Raw genomic sequence first — 16,202 nt, forward strand, 5'->3', positions numbered from 1 at the left:
AATTCCAACTTCAGGTTTTCAAACAGAAAATGTGAAACTTCAAGAATGAAGAGTAAATAACTTTATTTAACCCTTTTGTGTGAATACAGACTTGCATATTACAAAAGCGATACAAACTTCCCAGCCATTATGTGGTTTGTTGTTGAGACACTGTTGGAAATATTTCACAGTTAACCTCTAAATACCCAGCAGACAAACACTTGAGTGTTTTTCCTAGACATTTTGAAATCGGTTGACCAATCACAACAGACTGGGCCAGCTCGCCAATCAGAGCAGACTGGGGTTTATCGGGAAGAGAGGCTAAAAGAAATACAGGAGTTTTAGACAGAGGGAAAAAAGAGTAGCTGCAGGAATGGACATTATGAGGACATTAGAGCAAGTAAACCTTTTCAAGTGGTAACACAAATTAAAAGTATGGACCTGAATATGAGCATAATATGTCACCTTTAACTTGAATTAAATAAACCAACAGAACAGTTGATGTCTTCTTCTGTCTGTCAGGTCCTGAGACAGGTTGAGGTGGTGCGGTTGAACTTCAGCTCAGTCTAAAGATTTTCCTTCACCTCGACGAGTTCCTCGATCCGCACCAACACGCTCTCGATCATGTCGAACGTGTGCAGGGCAGAGTGCAGAGCCTGGGAGGACATGTTAACGTTCAATCAGATCAACTCTACAGACAATCACATGGTATTTGACACTGGTCTGAATATGAAACAGCTGCTGACCTGAACATGTGAATCTGAAGTCATGTTCGGCAGCTTCTCGTCACCGACTGCTACAGACAGAATCGACTCCTCTGTGGAAAGCACACATTTGTGCCGTCAGGACATAGACATTAGGGAAAGCCTCGCAAGTATATTTGAATCTGGTTGGTGCTCTGTATTGTGTATTTAGTAAAGGCGGAATGAAAGAAATGACTATGGCAAGGTTATTTTATGAAATGAATCCAACTTTACAGCTACAAAATATGGGTCAATAATATTTCTTTCTGTGTTGATGAGTTGTTTGAGAAAGGCTACTTTCTGACTGACCTTTGGCTTTGCTCTTCTTGGTCTCCACAGTGTCATGCAGCTCCCGCTCGTAGTGGGCTCTCGACATGTTCAGCCCAACACGCAGAGGCTTCATGAACGTGTCCTCTACTTTATACAGCTCAGTCCAGATCCCTGTCTGCGGGATGACAACAAGCAGCAGAGGAACACTGTGATCGTGGTCAGGGTAGAGCTGGTAAACAACTGGCTGGATCGACCTGGTGCAGGAGTCAGAAACTTAAAGGTGAACAGAGGTGAGTGGTTATCAGTTGTAGGTTTTTAAAATGTCTCTTTACATGTTTTGAGCAGAACCGGAGAAATGTAATTGACCTTTGTGACCGTGTCCAATCATACTTGTTTTGCGTCTCTTTGCTTCCCTCTTTTGTCCTTTTAGATCTGTTTTTATTTGTTTTGTCCCTTTGTGGTAGTTTTACATCTCTTTTAAGTCAAATCGAGTCTATTTACACCTGGTTTCCATCTCGGGGGCCCAGAATCTGAGCCCAGTCGGTTCATTCAGAAATCTATCCATGACATCAAGACCTTATGTCGCGACCATAAACTATATGTTTGGTCATTCATTGTTTTGATCAAAATTCCGAAGCTGTGCTCACCTGGTTCTCTGTCACTTTGTCTCTGATGACCAGGTAACGCAGGAGGTTCAGAGACTCCATAACTCTGCAGAAAATATAAGCATGGAAGTCAATTCTGGAAGAAAAGTTTTTTTTCTTTTTTTATCCTAGGCTTTTTTTTCTATTCTGAAGGACCATCCTTCATGACATGAGCATTAGGTAGACATGTGTGTTCATCTCATTAAACACATTCCCCCTCCAGTGATTAAATAAATCAACAAACATTTTCTTCCATTTTTCCAATCTTGCAATAGAGAAACTCTGGCTTTGACATTTTCCTTGAAGTGGGATTTTGTGTTTGCGTATTTACCCAGCCTCATGCCTAGTGCATGCTGGGACAGACTCCAGCCTTGTGTGCAGGATAGGTAGTTCAGAAAACAGTTGGAGTGGAGCGTTTGCATTATGTGTGTGCTGACCTGTCTAGGTACTGCAGGAGGTCGGTCTCTGGGCCGTCTGGGAGAATGAGAACCTTACGCAGCAGAGGGAGCAGGTGAACGCCCTGAAACCAGGTGTTACTGTTCCCTGGCTGTGGACAGACAGACAGACAGACAGACAGACAGACAGACAGACAGAGAGACACTCTTTACTTGGACTGACCACTATGACATTTAGCTCTTAGTTACTGTACCGACCACATGGCAACAAAGCCAAAATTAAATTTGACGTGGTGGCTCACCTGCAGGGCGACATCTATCTGATTCCTAATGTTTTTGATGATGTAGCCTTCGACTCCCGAGTGACGACTTGTCTTCAGCATGTACCTGAGACAACGCGTCAGATAAAAGTCGTTATGTTGAGCAGATTATGTTGAATCTTTTTTTTATATCAATTTCAAGGAGCAAAGGCTGGAAAAAGCTTACTGGAAAAAATAATACTTTGCTCCAGTGTCAAATTTATCAATGCTCAGCTGCAACACCTTCAGACCTTTTGTTCTCTGTTGACAAAGAAGCAAAAATTAAATATATATTTTCAAAGAAAATAATAATATTAAATGTTTTCAAATAAAATCACAGCTAAAGCAGTTGTACACAATTTAACATGAATCTAGAAATGTTAACGACTTACCAAATCATGCCTTTGACACATCGTCATAACTTTGACCAAGTTCTGAAAGTAAACACTGAAATTAATAAGTGAGCGTGATGCGTACGCTACAAGAATCACAGCAGAGTGAAAGCTGAAGTTAACGACGGTGGGGAAACTGGGATCACCTGAGGGACTGTGAGGAAGGTTTTGATCTGCAGCAGATCGGCTGGCAGACTGCCGTCCACGACCCGCACCAGACTCTTCTCATACAGCTCCTGTGCGATGGGAAACACACCTTCAAACACTGAAGACAGTTGAGCTGAACCAAAAATATCTTCTTTTTTTTTTTTAAATAGATAAAACACGGCCTTCATTCTGTCACCAACAGAGTTCTCTCCGCTATTCTTCAATCCACTGAACTGAACTGATGCTTCGTGAGCATTGTGGCCTTGTAAGGCTGCTGCTGTGTCTTCTCAAAAATTCGGACACAACACCACCAAATTCTAGAATGTGACAACCATGAAAATGAAAATGGCCCTCAACCATCTTTAAGTCATTTTTTCATATTGACTCACCAGTCCTTTCTGAATCCTGATCTCCTCAGTTCTGACAAAAAAACATCCAAAATAGATTACAATGTGTTCATCTCAAGTAAACAATGTACATAACACTACTAATCGCATTTATTCAGTATGACAGTTATATATATTATATTCTACATATGCAAACACGTTGCGCTCAATTTAAAATTTGACATTAGGTTTGTGAGTAGTGGTTCATTTTTTTGTATCCGTTACATGATGTGGTTTCACTGAGGAGATTTCAATATGAAAAGGAAAATGAATCTCGGGGGGGAAAAAAAGCTCTTTGTCTTCCTTTACTCCTGTGATCAGTTTTTGGTCAATCATGGTATCATTTGTGTCATTTTATGTGCTTTTGTCAAATCCAACTGCAATAAGACAAAAAGCTGCAGCAGTACAGAACAGAAATATGTTCAATGTGATAATATCTATATTCACCTGGACAAGAGGAGGCAGATGTGCTCCATGTTACACCGGAGACAGAACACAGGACTGAAAAGACACAGAGGGAGTGAGGAGACTGTAACAATCCATCCATTCAAACCATGTGAATTGCCAAATTCATGTACATATTTTCTGTAACCCACCTGAAAACACTGGGGAACATATCTGCCGCCAGGTGATGGACGAACACCAGGTGAGCCAGGTTGGCCAAAGACTCCTTAGGATAACGCACCTCCTCCTCCAGGAAGCCCGGAGCCTGTTTTCTCTTCAGCAGAGGCTGGAACACGAGACTGCTCAGCGACTGTCCGATGGCACTGAGGGTGTTCTGCGCAAACACACACGTGACCCATTACACCGTTTACACTAGACATACGGGACGGCGTCAGCTCGCTTCAGAATATCGTAGTGAATTCATTTTCGTTTCATGTGGTGTTTAAAGATGACAAACCAGAATCTCTGTGGCAAAATTCCTGAGAGGCGACACAGGCAGAGTGTCAGGATCCTTGAGTTGAGCCTCCAACAAAGGGCGAGTCAGAGTCTGCATACAGCTGCAGAAAAGAAAAACGCCATTAGCTGAGCCTCAGACAGGTCTTGAACTGTGAGGCCAAGAATCATTTCAAATTTCTCCCTCACAACTTCAGCAGCTCGGTCCGCAGTTCGTTCTCTTTATCGGTGTCGGGTCCAATCACCATCTTGTTCGTGCTCCCGCTCTGCTCTTCGCTGTTGAAGAGGTTTAGCCTGACCTCGTGGACAAAGGGCCTGACAAATGCTGTCAGCTCGGTGCAGCTGCGACAAAGTGAGAAGACGTCGTCCTCCTCTTGCTCCTTGGTATGAGGTAGAGGCAGTTTGGCCACCTGGTCCAGCACCGAGGACAGCGTCATGCCCAAGGACGAGGCCTTGCGGCTGCCCAGACGCAGCAGCACTGAGGGGAACAGACGAGGTGACGGAGGAGGTGAAACAATGAAACTGGCTCTCTAGGGGTTGACATTACACCACAAGTAAATTGGAGTTGCATGTTTAAAGACATATTTTCCTACCTTTCTGCAGTGGGTTCAACAGCAGATGGAGACTTTCTGCTATGGGGTCAGGGTCATCCTGCTCCAGCTGCTCCAACAGGCCAATCAGCAGCTCCTTGGGCCTGCAAGTCTGGAAAAAACAAAGCTCGCACTCAAAAGGAGAATTTAATCCCAACACTCAAGATGTATGTTTGACACTTTCCCATGTTTTATTTGATGTTGATTTGCACAAGAGGACGTGTGGGGTTTAAAGTGCCAAAAAGCATCTCAGTAGAGTTTTACATCATCTCCTCTCTCACGCTTCACACTGCTAGTTTTGTCAATGTTTTAGTTTTTATAATAATCTGTATTTTGAATAGTGGAGCAGATGAGCAGACCTCTAGTAGGTGGTTGAAAATGGCTAGGCACTGAGGAAGGTTCTTGTCTTCTTTCTTGAGCAAAACCTGAATCAGCGGAGGCAACAGATTCCAACCCATACTTCTCACTATGTCCTATAGAGAGAATGAGAAAGGAGCATTATGTAGAGCAACACATCTCTAAAAAAAATGCTGAAAGGATCAGCGCTGAGCAATGTACCTGATTCTGTTCATCCAGGACAATGCTGAGGACCTGCACACTGTTTCCCTCCTCGATGCAGGTCCGCCCAGCAATCGTGAAGACGTCATGGTCCTCAGCTGCGTAGCCGTCGTCGGAGAGAACTTGCTGAGTACAAAATATAGAAATTTTACTGAAGTCAATGAGCAAAGAAAGACTGACAAAAATAGACAAACATTTCTTGATCCCAGTTGCTCATAGGTGCAAATCTGCAGCGTATCTCTGGTTTGTATCATTGTACAATAAATCCCTTTGAGATTTTGGACTGTCAATGCAACTAAAACAAGCCATTCAGAGATTCACCTTGCGTCAGGCATGTTTCACTCATTTCTTGTTGTTTCACTTTACTTGACATTAGGGTTTAAATTTAGGATGAAGTAAATTGCAGCTGACTGTTGTCAGTGAAATGTCATTTAAGACCTCAAAGTCATTATAGTATCAAGTGGAGCTACAAGACGGGAAAGGAAGTATAGAAGTACAGAAAGCTGCAGAGCAGCTACTTAATGGACACATGGTTGTATTTTTTAAAGCCAACTGCTTCATGTATTAAATATGAAAGGCTCCCTGAGCCGAGATGAAGAACACACAGGTTGATCACTCAAGACAGGAATATTTAGCTGGCAGGTAGAAAAGATGCTCACGTGATCACATTCTACCACTTGAATGAAACGACTGATTTAGAGACACTGTGTGTCGATGGAGGGATGAAGTGTGTGGGGGACTCACACATCTCTGGACCACATCACTCAGCTGCTCCAGAGCCATCGCTGCAGTCTCAGTCAGTGAGCTTTGTCTTTCCGCAGCCATCCTCCAAAACAAACAGAAGACTTCAAAATAAAAACAACACAATCATCACCATATTACCTGATAACAAAACAAGAGCATCTCCTCCCACAGCTAGCAGGCTGTTTAGCTTTATGTATCTGTATATGCATTTATGTCAATATGTAAGTACATGTGAGTAAAGATGAGGTTGATGTCGTATAAGCCTGAGTGATCTGTAAAGTCTACGACTGTAAACAAGAGGGGACTGGGTGGATGCTAGTCAAAATTAGCCAGAATTAGCTTCGACGTCAGCCTGAAAACGAAGCTTTTCTTTGCAAACAAAATGAGCCAAACACAGTCGTCGACAGTAGAAGCGTGTCGGCGGATATAAAGGTGCTCCACGGGACAACACTGGGGCGGATACCCACCGAAGCTACATGTGTCAAACACCCCGGCGAAAGGAAACACGCCGCCTGACTCGGGCGCTAACGGCTGGATTGACTGCTCGGGCTTGCCGTAGTTAAAAAAAAAAAAAAAAGGAAATAAAAAATACGGCAAGGGTCAAAGTTGAAACCGTGGCAAACAGAACCATCATGGAGACGGAGGAGAGGAGAAGGAGCAGAGCCTCCTCCTCTAAAACACCCCAGAACGGTCAGTTTCTCTCCACGATTCCCTCTGTCACGCCATTGTTGGTGTTTCTAAACACGCCCACAGCTCCGCAGGCTACAGACATATATAGCCGCTAACAAGTTAGCTTGAGTAAAAACACACAGTGGGGACTTCTCCTCTGTGGAGAACAAGGCAGTGTTCTCCTGGCAGCATTTTCTTTCTGTTATTAGACCTTATTTTTTTTGGGCAGGTGGAAAACGTGTCAACGGTCTGACCACTGAAGAAGAAGAAGAAGCAAGGAGGTATGAATCTGTGCAAAGTTTGATCACCGCTGATTTAAGCTGGTGCGCTATTTTATACACCAAGATTCTAGTGTGGTTGTAAAATGCTAAATTGATCATCAATTTTTGTGGGTAGCTGAAGTAAATGCATGTGAGAAGGCCAGCAGTACAGTAGGTCTTCAGCTGTGTGTTCTGTGTGTTGATGTCAGGAGAGAGCTGGTGAAGGAGAAGCTGAGGTCGCAGCTGGAGCTGGAGAAGAGAGCTCAGATGGTAGTGGAGCGTCTCCTGGAGGACAGCGTGGCTGACGACTTCCTGGCCCACTGTGTACGTGTCATCGGATTTCTTTTGTGTCATTTTGTTGGGGGGTTTTTTCTCTGTTAAGGGCTCCAATCCAGACACATACAGTATCTAAACTGCTACATCTGTCGGACACACAGCACAAGCTGGGAGCTGGGAGTGATGAGGTTGAGACACGTGCCTCTGTAACTTCACTGATTTGACTATAACTATGGGAAACTGTCCATGTTATTACAGATGTAACATGCATCATGACCTATTTAAAGTTGTAAAACAACAGTGAGGTAATAACTGATACAACCTTCTCCGAACTCTAATCCATTCCCACATTTGAGTGTTTTTTCTTCCTGTTCAGTTTGTCACTCTTGGGGTTCATCTTTAAAGTGACACAGTTGTTTTCAGACTGTTTTTCAATCTCCTTTCTTCACAGGCCAAATTCATCACTCCAGCTGATTACAAAGATGCTATAGAGGAAAGATTTATTGCAAAAATGTGTGGTTATCCCGTATGTCCAAATAAACTGGGCAAGGTAAGACCCTTTTTGTATCCATCTTTGTAATCCTTTGTGTGAAGTAGATCATGTTTTTAATATTTTTAATCTGTTTTCTACTGCTCACTTTATAGATCCCAACTCAACAGTATAGAATCTGTACCAGGACCAATAAAGTGTACGACATTACGGAGCGCAAGGTAAGTGCTGCTACACGTGTTCAGAAACATGTATAAGGTATCTGAAGAAACGCTCATATAAATTCCGCCCTTTCTGTTTTATGTTTTAGTGCTTTTGCAGTAACTTCTGTTACAAAGCCTCTAAAGAGTTTGAGGTACAAATATCAAAGACACCTCTGTGGCTCAGACAGGATGAGAGGTATGTTTCTCTGTCTCTTTCCTAAACTGTGAAGTGATTGTTGCATGTAATCATGTTCTACTAAATAAGATTGCGTGTTCACTTCCCTTCACTGACAGCCATCCAGAAATCAAACTGACGAAGAAAGGCGATGGGTATGTATTAACTTCAGTGTTTACTTTCCACATTAAATAAATTATCTAACATATCTGTGATTTGTTGCACAACAAATCAAGTGTAATTTAGGCCTAATGATGGATTTACTAATTCAGCCTCACGTTTGTTCAGTGGAAGATCTGGTGAGGAGGTGATGCTGTCCGTGAGGCCTCTCCAAAAGAAGGACATCGAGAATCTGCCGACTGCTCAGCCTGAGGAGCCTCACGCTTCTCAGCAGTATCATGCTGCAGACGGCCTCAGCCACAGCCACAGCGACAGCAGCGACATGGAACAAGAGCAGGACTTTGTCTCCAGTGTGGTTTCGCAGCAGCAGGGACGGAGAGTGCACTGGGGGGACCTACCTAAACGCACAGATGGAGACGACAAAGGAAAGCGAGGAAAGACAGAGAGCATAGAAAGACAGAATGGAGAGGGAGCTGAGGAGAAGATAGAGCATCAGCAAAGTCATGCAGCAGAAAAGGAGGGGAAGATGAAAGAAGATAGAGAAAGAAAAGAGTCCAGTGACTGGCCCAGGGAATCCAGTGTGGAAGAGGCTACAGCGAAGATGAATGTGTGCAGTTTGTCTGAGACAGTCACTCAAACTCTTTCCCCGCCTGTCAACTCAACACCTGCACCGGCAGAACACACAACAGCCCTCATCTCTCCTCCATTTATTGACTCAAAACCCCCCACAGAAAACAAACCCCTCCCTTCTTTGACACCAACCACCACTCATCTGAACAGCAACAACACAACAGTGCCCACCCAGCCGGGCCTCAGCATCACCCAGGTTGGTATGAGTAAGAAAGGAGCGGCAGGGCTACGAGATCTACTCAAGAACCACACTGTTGCATCCAAACCCGACTCCGTCCGCCAGAATCTTCTTGAGTGCTTGAGAAGAACCTTGAAGGAATGGAGCACTGACGAGACCCTGAAGTTCCTGTACGGTGCCGACCATCCACTAGACTATCCTTTTACTGATGTAAGAGAGGAGGCGGATGGAGAGGAGGAGCTGGATGAAGATGACTTCGAGGAGGGGTTGTCCGTTGAGGATGGCAGAGGGGCTGATGCTGGGGCGCTGATGGGGCCCCCTGCAGCAGCGCCAGACTACAAGACGATGAGGAAGGAGACCCAGCAGCTGGAGCTCCGAGTTAGGGAGTTTTATAAAGGGACGTGGATTCTGCCTGAAGAAGGGGAGGCGCCAAATGAAAACAAGGTGTGTGAAGGAGGAAGTGGAGGGAAAAGAGAGAGACGGGTTGTAAATGTTTCTACTTGTTGTGAGAGTTAGTGGCCACATGGAGGCACTATATTGAAAATAACACAAGTCAACAGTTGATTGGCGCAGTACTGAGAGTGTTCGTGTCCTGAGGTTTGCTCTCCAGCACTCACACATCTTGTTGTTTTCTTCCAGCAGGTGACAGTCCAGGACTGGGGCGAGAAGGAGCCGGTCCTGCCGCTCGTCGACTCTCATTCTCAGCATCTCATCCAGAAACGAATCACAGTGGAGAAGCTCACCAACTGGTGTGTGTGTGTGTTTTGTTTGTTTGTGTCTTTCTGCAATGTGCATTAACTGAATTTCTTTTCAGTTAATTTAAGTTTTATTTTGTGGACAACTACATATATCTACATCCAAAAAACCTTGTTAGTGTGTTTATGTGCTTTCTCACACTGTCGTATTTGTAATTTGGACCCTCTAAGTCACCAGAGAGTGTACTGGTTTGATAAACACTGGACAAAGGAACTTAGATTCAAATTGACAGTAAAAATGATTGATTGACTCTCTTCTGGTCCCTTATCTTTTCATGTTTGTGTCGTGCAGTCTCAGAAACATTGTGGGTTCTTTGCATCTCACCATGAGTGACGTCTCTGCCAACCTGAACAGTCTGGTCAAGACATTCAGGTCAGTACAGCACACACACACCCTCCTCTCTGCTGGTCTACCAGCGCTAGTCAAATACTAACTGTACTCACACTCTTCTTTACATGCTGACAAGGCTTAAAATGTGTCAGAAAAATGTGCTTTTTAACTGTAATTTTCAACGTCTCGAGATGACAGGAAACAGTGTTGACGGGGCAACATGTCTCACATCAACATTTTTTTAACTTGAAACACAAGTAAAAACGCCTGATTTCAGTGGGGCGGTCTGCCTTCAGGCCTCCACTGTGGGGTTGATACTACGTCCTGCTTCACTTCAGAGTGTAGAGACATTCTTTTTCATCCATGAAATGCTCCTGTACCTTCGTCTTCATTAATTAGTTGAGCTGTATCCCAACATTAAACTCGTTGATCTGAAGACACTGTGTGGGAATATCATGTGGGACTGTCATGTTTTTATGATAATTAGGCTTTTTTTAGGCCGACTGAAACTCTCCTCTCAACAGCTGTTTTCAGACATGAAAATTGTGAATAATCTCAGGGTAGTTGTCCATCTGGAGCTCATCTTACCAGCCTAACCTTTCCTGTTGGCTTGATCACCCAGGAATGATTGGACCAAATCAGTCACATGAAACATGCCGCCACTTGGAAGACAATAAAATAGACATAATGTTAAATATTTTCCAAATATACAGATTCGTGACATGAACGTTTACTTTAGTAACTTTCTGAGAGGTCATTGGGCTGCACCTGCAGCGGTGGCAGCCACTTAGATGTGGAGTATAGCGGTTCTGTCTTCCTGTATCGCGAGATACAAGATTGTGGATCAGCTTCAGAATCATCACAGCCCAATTCACGAACCAATGACATGCCTTTTTTTACAGCAGACATTCTGATTTCGTACAGTAGGAAAATCATGGGTAATGGCAATATATAGTAATCAAATGCCTCAGTAAGCTATGACCGTATGACAGAGTCAGTCTGCATCACACCAACACCCTGAAACTGCTAAATGGATTCCTTGATTTTATTATTTACTATTTTTTCACGTGTGTTTTTATTGGAGCATTATATCATTTCCAATTTTTTTATATGTTACGTGATATAAATCTTATAAATATGTTTCACCAGCAGTCAGTATAGTGCTTTGTTCATAAAAGTTTAACACTTGTGCCTGAAATTAACATTCCTGCCATATTGCGTATTCCCATTGACTGGTAAGGATGTTTTCTACGGGATTGCTTTTAAATCACTGTGACAGTGATTTAAAAGCCGAATGGGCAGCAGAGTGACACCTCCAGAGTCCTGCTTCCAGGAATTCTCTTTGTGCCGTCAAGAGGCCCCGCTGACAAGAGGCTGAAGCCAAAGTATATACACAGTGCTGTCAGAGCAGCATATATCACTGAAGTATTGCACCCAGTGTTTGTTTCAGCCTTATGCGTTGTTTTTCAAAGTTTACTTGTCATCATAATGGATTTCACCCACCCAAAGAAGGTTGCTCAAATCAAGCGTTTTGCATTTTTCAAATATATTCTGTGGTTAGATTTGTCTACAACACATAGACAAACTCCTTTACATGACACTGCTGACCTGTTTCTCACTTCTTCTCTCAACACCACAGGTTCACCAACACAAACATAATCCATAAAACTCCAGAGTGGACGCTCATTGCCTTGGTGCTTCTACACCTGTAAGTCTACATCGTATGTGTGTGTCTGTATGTGTATGTTTTATTCCAATATTAAGAGGATGCGCCATGACGACTGGACAGCCTGCTCCTCAGCTGCCCGAGTCACAGAGGAAATAATTGAGACAGAGAAAAAAAGTATGACAAGGAAATCAAGGTCCTTTTTTCCCCCCCCTGAAATACACCTTCAAACTCACTACCTGCGTGCGTGCGTGTTTGTGTGCTACTGTTTGTGTGTGTGCTACTGTTTGTTTGTCTCAGCAACAGTTTTATTCTTAAAAACAATAAGCAGTTAATAACTAGTAGCCATCCCTCTAAACTATAATTGAATACTTAGATGCAAGACATAATTCGAAAGGGCGATGCATACCCTGTGCACACATTGTATATACACTGCAATATGTACACTATGTTATATTTGTCCCACAGTTTCATAATAATACAAAACTTTTTGTGCACAACATAATTTATCTCTAACTTAAGAGATATGGCAAAGACCTGTGTGCAGCACTCTTTGTGTGTCTGTGTCTGTGTGTCTGTGCTGCTTTGCTTTGCTGGTGGTTCATGGACAGTTCCGTGCTGCTCCCGTCTTAAGTACACACAGACACCTCATAACCTTATCTTCACCTGATTGCCCCTCTCCAGATCCGTGATGCAGGACATAAGGCATACACAAGCAGCCTTGTACACACACGCACGTACACGCAGACACGTGGACACACACACACACACTCACACACACACAATAGTTCCTCTGTATACATTCATTCAAAATAGCCCTTTTTAAATTGCCCCGGGTGGGAAAACTTTCACCTGATGCTCGGCTGATTCTGATTTATGACTCCCTCAGTGGCCCCCGGTCCATTTACATCAGTATCATAACTTACATTGTGGTCTCTCTTCAACTGAACAAAAGAAAACGGTAAGTCTTGTGCAGCTCGCGGTTCAGCAGGTAACACAAATCTATGACTCTTAAAGCCGAGGAGTCCTGTGATTGCAAGCACTTGCAAACCCCAAAAATTGCCTCACGTAAAAGTGAAAAGGCTGCAATAGTGAGGTAGTGGTTTTTGTACAATGGGCTCACAAGCTGTGAGTCATTCGGCTAAATTTGATTGTCTTTTGAAAATCTCTAAAAACTGACATCTGGTTTAAAATGGAAAAGATTTGACATGATTACCCTGCACAAATGCTCTGGAGTATTCACGAAATAGAATAGAATTAATTTTTTTAAACTGTTCTCGACCTATTTGAGCAAAATAAAGAGACTATACTTGTTATCGGTGCCTCGTAGCTTTGAACTGATAGTAGGCGTTTGTTAATGTTTACTGCTGATGTTTAGAGAGAAATGTTTGAAACCATTGATTTTTAAGATTTGATCTTATCTCAACTGATGAACCACTTAAAAACATGTATTTATTGAATGTTTCGTTATCGTCGGATGCTGGAGGAGAGGCCACTGACACTAAGCAGTTAGTTTTCATTTGATTCTTCAGAGATAATAAGCTCCTTTTGGAAACATGTATTCTCTTATGTCCCATTGGTATTCGTATGATTTCATTAGTTCCTATTTAACTTCAAGCTTCTCCGTCCTTCCATTCCTCCATCATGAATAATTTGGCGTGCTGTCTTATCTGTCTGCTACATGGCAGCTGTGGAGCTAGTCTGGCCTCTATTGTTCAGGCCAGCTGAATAATGGATGCCCCCCCTGCAACACTAGACCCCAGGGTGAACCGGAGATTATCCAGCAGTGCACCTCCGCAGAGGTAGACAGGGCAGGTAGAGGGGGAGGCCTGGGGGAGGGAAGGAGGGACGAAAGGGGTTACAAACTGTGGATTTAAAGCTGTGGATCAACAACACTTGACATTGAGAAGGGTTGATTTAGTTCAGATCTAGAGTCCATGCAAGTGGTTGGAGATTATAAAGTCGCTGTCGTGTTGAGATGGGTAATATCTTTCTTTTCTTTACCTTGAAGGTAAAGGAAGTCGGGAGACACACGTGGAATTATCCATTTTTACTGGAGACATTGTCAAGGAGAAACGTACAGTGACAGGACACAGTGACACAATAATCATGATTTTGTCTTTGTACACCATCACAATTGATTTAAGCCGTCCGGATGTGATTGAAGTGTAAACTTGCAGCTTTTGTTCAATAGGTTTAACTAAAGCATTACTATTTAGGAAACAGCCATTTTAATACATGGTCCCTCAATTTTAAAGGGCTCGTAAATTTTTGGATAAAATAACGAAATATTGCCATTGAAGAATATTCTGTTTCTTAGCCCTGATAATCTCTTTGGTTGCCTTTGCAGCATGTTTTGAGTCATTATCCATCTGCACCGTGAGGCAGCGACAGGTTTACAGATTGTGACTGAGCCGATAGTGTAGCCCCAAACACCTGTGACTGCCTCCATCTTGTCTGACGGATGATGTGGTGGGCTGCTCCTTTTCCTCCCCAAACGTTTCTCTTCCCATCATCCTGGTACAAGTTAATCTCGGCGTCATCTTTCCAAAGAATTTTATTCCAGGACTGAGCAGACTCTTTTAGATGTTTTCTGGCAAAGTCTAATCTGGCTTTTTTTTTTTGTTCTCAAGTGTTACCAGTGGTTTTCACTTAGTAGTAAATTTCCTGTTTTTACCTTCATGAAGATATAACATGATGTTCAAAACACCTCTCATTGTAATACAGTCAACCAGCACCACAAACTGCAGCCTCCTAAAGTCCATCAGCTTCTCTCCAAGTCACTGAAAACTTAACATCTAAATCTTCATGCAAGTCAAAATTGTTGCTGCACTTTTGCATTAGACTGCATTAATTTAACCACATGATGAAATGGCAACTGTGTGTACAGTAAACACACACTTTAATGTGCATATACTACCAGAATCACACTCGCACCTTTGGACAGTGTGTGTGACAGGTTAGCCGCCACACACACTGTCCCAAATAAGATAAAACCAGGTTACTATGTAAACACACCGCGCATCGAGCAGATGTTTGTTCATGAAAGCAGGTCCACTGAGTTATCTGGATGGACTCTGCTGAGTAAAAACTACAACTCCCTTTAATCTGGTGTGAGATTTACTCATCCAAAGTGTCAGTTCGACTCAGAAAACCTACTTTCTTTCACAACTAGGAGTACTTTATAATCAGTGTTGCAGTTTGTCCTCTATTGTAGAGGACTCGTTAGTGTGTAGCTTTGTATAATCTCATGTTTTGTTCCTCAGGTTGGCAGCGGTGTCTGCCGTGGTGCGAGAGGCCTTGCAGACGACGGCATCGGTGGAGTATTCCAACACACTGATGGAAGAGCTCGGCCTCCAGGAGCAGGATCTATTGAACTTAGTCCACATGTTAAAACCGCAGCACCCTGACACCCACACACAGTGAGGCCAACCAGATTGATAATGAACATACAGTCCCGAGTTCACACTGAATGAAACGTGATGTTTATTTTTCACAAATAAATTTGTTTGTAGCTGTAACATCCTTTAGTTTCATACCGTTTTTTCCCAACTTGACAATAACATAAATACAGTCACTAACTAACTTGGGTGTATGAGTGGAGATATTGTGGTTTCGGCCTTACTGTATGTGCACAATCTGTGGTGAGATATGCGCAAATCAGATCCCAGACTTTCCAGAGCTGTGGATGTTTAACCTCTGCAGGGCCAAATAAATCACACCCAGCTTTCCCCAGAGAAACTGCCATGTGCACACTCTGCTCATTGCCTCGTTGGAAGAACTGCGGTTGTAATAAAAGTGAAGCTATTCCTCCAGACTTCCTTCGCATGACGGTTTATGGCACCATAATGTCATTTGTTATATGGGTATGTTTAACAATCCGTGTGTCTGAAAATATTTGGTTTTGACCAGGTGGCGCACGCAGCAAAACGTTTTTTTTCTTCTTCCCATTCGATAGTGGAGATAAAACTTTGAGCTGTCATGCAAGTGGGGGTATGATTGATTGTCCTGCATGGCTCAACACAGCTTCTCGTTTTTCACAGAGTACAAACAACCAGGAGGTAAATGTATTCGGATTTATTAAATGTGTTATGTGGATTGAAACTTAAAAAAGAAATTTAAAAAAAGAATCATAAGAAACAAACTTAAAACAATGAGATATTATTAGTCTCGTTAATCTCAACTGGAAACACTGACAACTGAGCTTCTGAAGTTAATATTTAATTTCTGACCATAAATTTTGATTTATTTACAAGGTGACTTAAATTTAAAAAGCTGAATCTCCACTGTGCTTTAAAGAAATGTAAAAAAAGAAAGCAAAAAAAGCAGAATGCAAGTGATAAATCATTCACCTTTGGAAACCAGGATTTTCAGATGATTGCCTTTTTAATAACATTAATAATAA

The 16,202-nt window shown here is 42.8% G+C and overlaps 2 protein-coding genes across 5 annotated transcripts; one reads left to right on the top strand and one right to left on the bottom strand.

Moving 5' to 3' along the window:
* Nucleotides 1-46: 46 nt before the first annotated feature.
* Nucleotides 47-6,724, bottom strand: glmna (glomulin, FKBP associated protein a). Of its 2 annotated transcripts, none has more exons than XM_035635804.2 (19): nucleotides 6,512-6,724; nucleotides 6,045-6,145; nucleotides 5,301-5,426; nucleotides 5,102-5,215; nucleotides 4,746-4,854; nucleotides 4,342-4,630; nucleotides 4,157-4,256; nucleotides 3,852-4,033; nucleotides 3,703-3,756; nucleotides 3,259-3,289; nucleotides 2,869-2,958; nucleotides 2,723-2,764; nucleotides 2,518-2,591; nucleotides 2,334-2,418; nucleotides 2,074-2,183; nucleotides 1,640-1,703; nucleotides 1,032-1,167; nucleotides 726-796; nucleotides 47-635 (listed from the first exon to the last, which is right to left on the bottom strand). In XM_035635804.2, the coding sequence occupies exons 2-19, from the start codon at nucleotides 6,123-6,125 to the stop codon at nucleotides 546-548; spliced, it is 1,848 nt and encodes a 615-aa protein (XP_035491697.2). In that variant the 5' UTR covers nucleotides 6,126-6,145; nucleotides 6,512-6,724; the 3' UTR covers nucleotides 47-545. The 2 variants fall into 2 exon arrangements, with proteins under 2 accessions (XP_035491697.2, XP_035491696.2); XM_035635803.2 differs by having other exon boundaries at nucleotides 6,045-6,126; nucleotides 6,512-6,723.
* On the top strand, nucleotides 6,594-15,318 carry rpap2 (RNA polymerase II associated protein 2). Of its 3 annotated transcripts, XR_004794059.2 has the most exons (13): nucleotides 6,594-6,734; nucleotides 6,943-6,994; nucleotides 7,183-7,297; nucleotides 7,701-7,799; nucleotides 7,895-7,960; nucleotides 8,050-8,138; nucleotides 8,237-8,272; nucleotides 8,406-9,489; nucleotides 9,685-9,794; nucleotides 10,093-10,173; nucleotides 11,771-11,839; nucleotides 13,809-13,874; nucleotides 15,064-15,194. XR_004794059.2 is itself a non-coding variant. In XM_035635797.2 (12 exons), exons 1-12 carry the CDS (start codon nucleotides 6,677-6,679, stop codon nucleotides 15,221-15,223), a joined length of 2,019 nt encoding a protein of 672 aa, XP_035491690.2. In that variant the 5' UTR covers nucleotides 6,594-6,676; the 3' UTR covers nucleotides 15,224-15,318. The 3 variants fall into 3 exon arrangements, 2 of the variants coding, with proteins under 2 accessions (XP_035491690.2, XP_035491691.2); XM_035635797.2 differs by lacking the exon at nucleotides 13,809-13,874 and having other exon boundaries at nucleotides 15,064-15,318; XM_035635798.2 differs by lacking the exon at nucleotides 13,809-13,874 and having other exon boundaries at nucleotides 9,688-9,794; nucleotides 15,064-15,318.
* Nucleotides 15,319-16,202: the final 884 nt, after the last annotated feature.

This window comes from Scophthalmus maximus, chromosome 5, assembly GCF_022379125.1.
Source record: "Scophthalmus maximus strain ysfricsl-2021 chromosome 5, ASM2237912v1, whole genome shotgun sequence".
In the NCBI taxonomy this organism is placed as follows: domain Eukaryota; kingdom Metazoa; phylum Chordata; class Actinopteri; order Pleuronectiformes; family Scophthalmidae; genus Scophthalmus; species Scophthalmus maximus.